The following is a 7,134-nucleotide window of genomic DNA, read 5'->3' on the forward strand; positions in this document are numbered from 1 at the left end:
AACAAACTGAGTTAACTATTATATACATTTATTTATCAGAAATTTACTAATATATACCAACTGAATTTATTTAGAATAAAGTATCGTTTTTATCCCCAACGTTTGGGGTAAGTCCCAAAGTTGTCCCTAACATTTCAATCGTCCTATTTATGTCCCTAACGTTTTAAAATTGACTCAATGTTGTCCTGCCGTTAGGGATCCGTTAACAGAATTGATGGCGGGACAAATTGAGATGATTTTAAAACATTAGTGACTTAAATAGGACAAAAACGTTGAGGATAAAAATGATATATAGAAATAAATTTTAATTTTATCCTTCAATAATATCAGTTTTTTACTAAACATAGTATTCAATTATTTTTAATCACATCTAAGTAAATTACACTTAATCATATTATTTTCATTCTAAATAAATTAATTTTTTTATAATTTTACTCTTAAAGATTTTTAGTTATCATGAAATGTTTGTAGAATAACTAGTATATAAACTTGCGAAAAAGAAAAAAAATAATATATATACTATAAAATATAAATTATACACCTTTTGTCTCTAATGTATCAAAATTCTTTAAAATTATTTTTGTTCCCAACGTTTTCGTCTTATTTAAGTCCCTAACGTTTCAAAATCGTCTCAATTTTGTCCCGCCGTCAATTCTGTTAACAGATCCCTAACAGCAGGACAACATTGAGTCAATTTTAAAATGTTAGGAACTTAAATAGAACGATTAAAACGTTAGGGACAACTTTAAGACTTACCCTAAACGTTGGGGATAAAAACGATACTTTACTCATTTATTTAAATAAAACCTTTTACGTTAATAATTAGTAACTTAATTAATAAACATTTACTTAATTTAATTTAGGTAAATATAAAATTACATAATTATTCACTTAAAAAAAAAATTTACTTGGATAGTTAATAAATAAATTAATAAATTAAGAAACATGTAATTAATAAATTAGCTTCAACGGTTGGAAAACATCCACCCTAACATTTAGTATCTAAATTAATAATTATGTACTTAAAAATTTAATCACAAAAAAATTAGAACCACATTCCTAAAATCATACCATATCAGTAACCTGTTGCTAACGATACATTTAACCACTTTAAACTAAAAATTGTATTCTAATTCTTGACAAATATCCTAACCATGGCTATACATATACGCAATAACGTAAATGTGAAGATCAGAAAACTAACCGCGAAGTCAGTTGTCCCGACGACGTGCCATGTCACATTCAGTCGATTGATGTCCAAATCACGTGCATCTGCACGCGCCATCTTAATGTTACTCAATAATATTGTCAGAAAATGATAGAAGAGAGGAGAAAGTGGTAAAAATGTTAGAAATGGAGCCTGAGCCTAAAACACGCTGTCAATGACATGTATATATAGGCCTCACCCCTATCTTATCTCGTTTATACTTTATAGTGTAAACAAAATATATATAAACTTATTTGTGCAAACGAGACAAGACATGCTACGTATTTTTGTAATTAATTTTAGAATTATTTATTTCAATATATAAAACATTTTTTAATTTATTTAAATAAAAAATCCAACGAAATAGACAAATTAATTAACAATATAAACAGTTCCATACAAGGCACGAGAATTAACTCTAGAGATATATAGATAATGCAAACAAGGATTCATCAATTCTTGTCAGTATTTCCGATAAAAAGAAAATCAGATAGTCAATATGCAAAACAGTGTTGTTTATGAATATTGAGTAATATCCAATACGGGAAGATGTATGTATACAACACATTTAGCTATTTTCAACTCTCAATCAAGTTAACAACATCGCATAACTGGTATTCTAACCCAAACTCACAACCTTTACACTCAAACTACTGTACATCATAATGGCTTCTTCTGTAAATAAATTAGACATAAAAAAGGGCTCGAATGAAAATTGATGTTACTGGGTAAGAGCAACATCATATGGCCACGTGAAAAAACATCCAAAGAAAACAAAATGGTGCACCATGTTCTTGAGGATCAAGAATAAATGAAACAGATGAATCTGTATAGAAATGCAAGGAGAAAAATAAAAAGGATTTGATCAGTTAAGGAGATCATCTTGAGATTCTTGTTAGAAGAGTTTAAGCTTTGATTTGAAGAGAGCGAGCAAGTAAGCTCTATGGAGAAAGAGGCTGAACTACTATGGAAACTCGGCATGAAGATCATTTCCGCAGCAGGAACACATTTGAATACACCGTTGCTCCACTCCTATATTTATTCATAAAGTGAAATTTTTTGTTAGTGTCTGCTAATAATATATTACATATATCACATACTCTGTGGCTCAGTTAGATCAAATAAAACAACATATCATGTTTGGTACGTGGACATCAAAGGGAGACATTGAATTTGGTAACTTCACGTAATTATCATGTTAGTGTTATGGAAAGATGTATTTTGGCTCTATATATGAGACAAAAGTAAATACAAATGAGTGAATGACACCTCTTCTACAATATATCTAATATCTAATTCATATGAAGCATAAATATTTCGATACTCATCTCGGATATTAGCATATACAGTCATACAGTGTACTATACATAGTCCATACATTTATGAGACGTTCCCTTCATATCTAGTTCTAGGCGAGTTTTATAGTCACCAATCCATACCGTAATCCATTCGGTAATGACTAACGAGAATACGCATTAGTGAGAAAATTGTCAGAAATTGCTTGCCAAAGTTTTCTTTTTAAGAAAGAAAACAGTATTAACACACCCCAATTGTGAAGAAAGTTTAGACCGTAACAAACAAACAAAATAAAAGAAAAAGCAAAACAAAATAAAGAATGAGATGAAAACACTTCAAAGTTTTTGAGACTCGTAAATTCTTTCTACCCTTTCAAATTTTGTCATATTTTGTTGGATTAATTATTTATCTCAGCCAGAAGTTATAACTGTTTATAATTGTGCAACTTTATTATTTTTATAGTTTTTCATAACCATAAAGTATAAAAGATCGCTTTAATTATAGGCACTATAGGCTAAGATCTTAAGCTCATAAAGTTCTAAGAGTGACATTAATAAAACAAAACCAACGAATTTGTAGGCAAGAATATCCAGGATTGTATCCTCATCTAATTCTTTTTTATCAAATCTTTAATAAAAAAGAGTGTACTGTTGCAATTGTGTAGACTTGTTCTAGCCATAGTTGCCAACAAAGTGACGCTTACAATCCAGCTACAACTATCATTATGGAAAGAATTGTGTTATATGTAGTTATTTTAATCCCTTACACTGAATTGAGACATATTTTTTTTGTAAATGTACGAAACTCATTTTGGATATGTTACATTCCATGTCCAAGGATTGAGATATTTCTCTTAGAAAAACCTAACTTCTACAAGTAAGACTAAGGTCCATCGAATTTAAGCTCTACCTATAACAAGACCAATATATGCATCAATGAAATTCAAACACAGCACCAAAAAAACTTTTATGAAAAAATATTGAAATAACGGATAAAGATTAATTACCTGCAGTTGTTTGCCAACGATGACAACTATATGCTCTCGACCTGCATCAAATGATAGGGGACCTCTTTCTGTTTGGACGTAAAATATACAGTGCTCCATGGGAAGGTAGAATCGCAAAGCATAGTCACATGTTTCCCTCTTCCCAGCAGACACGGCACTGTTTTGTTTTGGGGCCTTGTCGTGCGGATACCTGCACAGGGAAATCACTGACTCTGTCTCTAGAATACGTTCCTTAAAATCTTCTTGAGATTTGTCCTGTTGTAGAGCAAGGGTCACTTGCTCCACTATGCTATCCAATCTACTTGCAACGTTCCCCATATGAACCCTGTACAAAATAGTAAACTTAGTACTTAGCATCTCGTTTTGTCAACATTTAGGAACACATGACAATGAAATTTAATATTGTTTAGACATCTTGATTGAAGATCGATGTGTAATATAATACTGTTATTTTGTTTTCTTTGTCAGCGACATTTACACTTTATTATTAGGAATTTAAACAATTTAGTCAATATGATGACCTAGCTCAACATGAGGTTTTTCACTCTCTACAATTTGTATATCAGTCAGACCCACCTAGTCAGAATTTAGTATTTGTATACTTTGTTTCAAATATTTGTTTCTCATCTCACTTGCATGTTATAGAGAAAGTGTGTAGTAACCAAGTCAAAAAACACCTGTGCATGACAATGTAGTTAACTATTTGTGTATTCTCTTCTAGGCCCGAAGAAGAGTATCACTATATCAGTGAGCCTAAACCTCGAAGTAAGTCCAACGTTCAGTCAACAACAGATTATCAGCTGGGCTCAAGAGGAATTCATAGGCAATCTGTTGAAAGCAGATAAGATTTTTTGGTGCAGTCAATTGCACCATTAGACAATGTCATTGATCTCCATTCATTCTTTGTCTTTAGAGCAATGCTAGGCAACCAATATTTTTCAACCAACATCAACTAACTTTTTTAAAATTAGTTTGTTTATCTTAAATTTTAGATTCTAAGTCATGTACCCTTAATCCTAAATTCTAAATTATAAACCTAAACACTAAATTTGGCTAATGTTAGCAGTTAGTTCCTTATACTTTCTCTTTTTTTTTGTATTATTTTAAATCTCAAAAAGATTTCTCCTATGAAGCATTTAAGTAATCACCTGTTATGATATTCTGCATACAAAGGTGGTGCTGGAGAATAATAGGCACAGAGCCAGAAGTAGTGTTCTACTTTCACTTATTTTACTATACATCTTTTATTCAACTAATGAGATTAGTTGTTGATGCAACATAATTAATTTCTCTCTCACCAAACTGTTGTTATTTATCATAGTTAAAGCAAGGAGAACATGAACACTTATATGAGTTTACGTGAACTAAAGAATGCCATTGAAATGCAAAACGATAATAATAATAGTAATAATAAAATAAAATTTTTACTAAAAAATAAGACGATTTAGATATAAAAAAAAAAGAGGAGAAAATTCAGAAACAGAACGAAAGAGAGAATCGCTTGTGTGTATACCAGAAGCTTCGATGCGCTTGGTTCCCAAGAATCTTGTTTGCGGTGAATTCCATTACTCCTTTGCGAGACCGAACGAAAGGAATCATTTCTCCGCCGCACCCTATGCGCTGGACGACGGCGTTTCGCGAGTCTTTGAAGACCTGCTCCGCTTCGTCCACCACTGTTCCGAGGTCGTTGGCGGGGATCCCGTGGCACCGGATCCGAAACGCGCCGAACTCCCTGGAGGATCGAATCACGAGGTCCGCGGAAGACATTGGCAGCGAACGGAGGTCGATCTCTGCCGGCGCCGGAGGGAAGTGAGGTTCCGGAAGTATAAGCTCCGGTAGCTGTAGCGTCTTCTCTAGGAACTCGCTGAAGGTCGCGTTCGCGGCAGAGCGGGAGCCGTTGGCAGTTGGGATCGGCGACGGCGGAGGCACTGGAATCTGGCTGTTGCAGCGCGTGAACGGCATTGCGGCGACGAAACGGAGACCGAGAGACGACGTCGTTTGCAATGCGCTCAAACGAATCCCCACACACAAAGAAATTGATGATTGAACGAGAATGTCAAAAACGACGATGGAAATAACAATCACAATGGCAACGGTGTCGTTTTATCGTGAGGAATCAGCGATGAGGATGTCAAAGATAAAAGGGATTATAGGATAATTAAGGAGAAAAGGATATTGATGAAATGAATAAGCATTGCAATGGTGACGACGCCGTTTAGCGTGTAGAAAGCGTTGCTATGAGTCTAGACGAGTTTTGATGAGATGCGACGTCGTTTTGGGAGGGTTGATCGTGTTAGTGTGGATCTTTTGATGTAACGGCGATGAGATGAGAAGTTTGGGAAGATGATTATGCAAAGGGGGAGTGCGACTGTGAGAAATGAGGGTGGCGAAGAATTTGCATTGCAATGGCAACGACGTCGTTTAACGAGGCAAGTTAGAAGGAAAAAAAGAAAAAACAAAAGCGCTTTTGGAAAACTGGAAAAGGGTGATAATTGGAAAGCGCGGGAGGGACCCTTGTTGGTTGGTTGGTGGGTGCAATCCATTCTGGCGTGGCGCGTAATTCTTGAGTTTTCTTACTTCGGTGAAAATGTGAAATGGAGGTCTATGGTGTGTCATAGACGTTTAGCTCTTCTTTCGCCACGTGTTTTTTCAGGAACTGGAATTCAATTGGTTGTGTTGTTCACTTATTCTTAATCCACTCAAGAGGAAATAGTAAGCAAAGCTTCAAAAGGAAAAGGAAAAGGAAAAGGAAAATAAAGGAGCGTTGCTTGAGGGCAGCTTTATTTTTTCTATCTATTCTCACCTACTTTCTCATTGCTTGATAGTTTCTTGCTTTCTTTGATGAAAGAAAAGTTTCTTTTCTAAACTGGTGTGAATACAAAACTATCCACCATATTTAATCAATAAACTTGTATTTATATATTTATCTATGTGAAGAAACTGTAGTATTTTATTTCGTCCAATTACAAATCAGATTGTCAATCTGTAAATATATTCTGATAATTAAATTTATAAATAGTATTGGTATATTTAATGTATATCACTTATCTTTTTTTATGGTTGATTTCTTTTATATAGTTTGGTCACTTTGGCGCCATTACTGAAATAATGACTAGAGGTACTAACTTAATTAGTTAATGACTATCATATTTGATCATTATATATTTTTAGCGAACGTTTCGGGATCTTTTTTTATGAAGGGATACTTTAATCCTTAAAATACGAGATTTCTCAATTGTTGGAGCATTTAAAGAGATTGGATTCTATTATATTATGTACTTTTTTAGGTTAAATAAATTGAATAGTTTCTCATTTTAAGTATTATAAATTTATCACATTATGCTTCTATACACAATATTTAAGGATTTTATTTATTATGCCTAGCAAAGTATTGAATCCGGATAGGAGTATTTATGAATTGGATTCGATTTATTTAAATTTGATCCAAAAATTGTGAATATTGATTCAATCCGCACACTAATAAAATTGGATTGCAGATTTTATGTATGTATTCGTATATTCGCAGAACAACAAAAATAAATAAATAAATAAATAAGTAAATATTTTTTATATTTTATTTCAAGTAATAATTATCACATATGTTATATTATTTTATTTTTATCAT

The 7,134-nt window shown here is 33.1% G+C and overlaps 1 protein-coding gene across 1 annotated transcript; it reads right to left on the bottom strand.

Moving 5' to 3' along the window:
• Window positions 1-1,655: 1,655 nt before the first annotated feature.
• Window positions 1,656-5,924, bottom strand: LOC107485241 (uncharacterized). Its single transcript, XM_016105756.3, has 3 exons — window positions 5,023-5,924; window positions 3,510-3,834; window positions 1,656-2,239 (listed from the first exon to the last, which is right to left on the bottom strand). The coding sequence occupies exons 1-3, from the start codon at window positions 5,469-5,471 to the stop codon at window positions 2,009-2,011; spliced, it is 1,005 nt and encodes a 334-aa protein (XP_015961242.1). The 5' UTR covers window positions 5,472-5,924; the 3' UTR covers window positions 1,656-2,008.
• Between the last annotated feature and the right edge of the window lie 1,210 nt (window positions 5,925-7,134).

Source organism: Arachis duranensis, chromosome 4 (genome assembly GCF_000817695.3).
Source record: "Arachis duranensis cultivar V14167 chromosome 4, aradu.V14167.gnm2.J7QH, whole genome shotgun sequence".
Classification (NCBI taxonomy): domain Eukaryota; kingdom Viridiplantae; phylum Streptophyta; class Magnoliopsida; order Fabales; family Fabaceae; genus Arachis; species Arachis duranensis.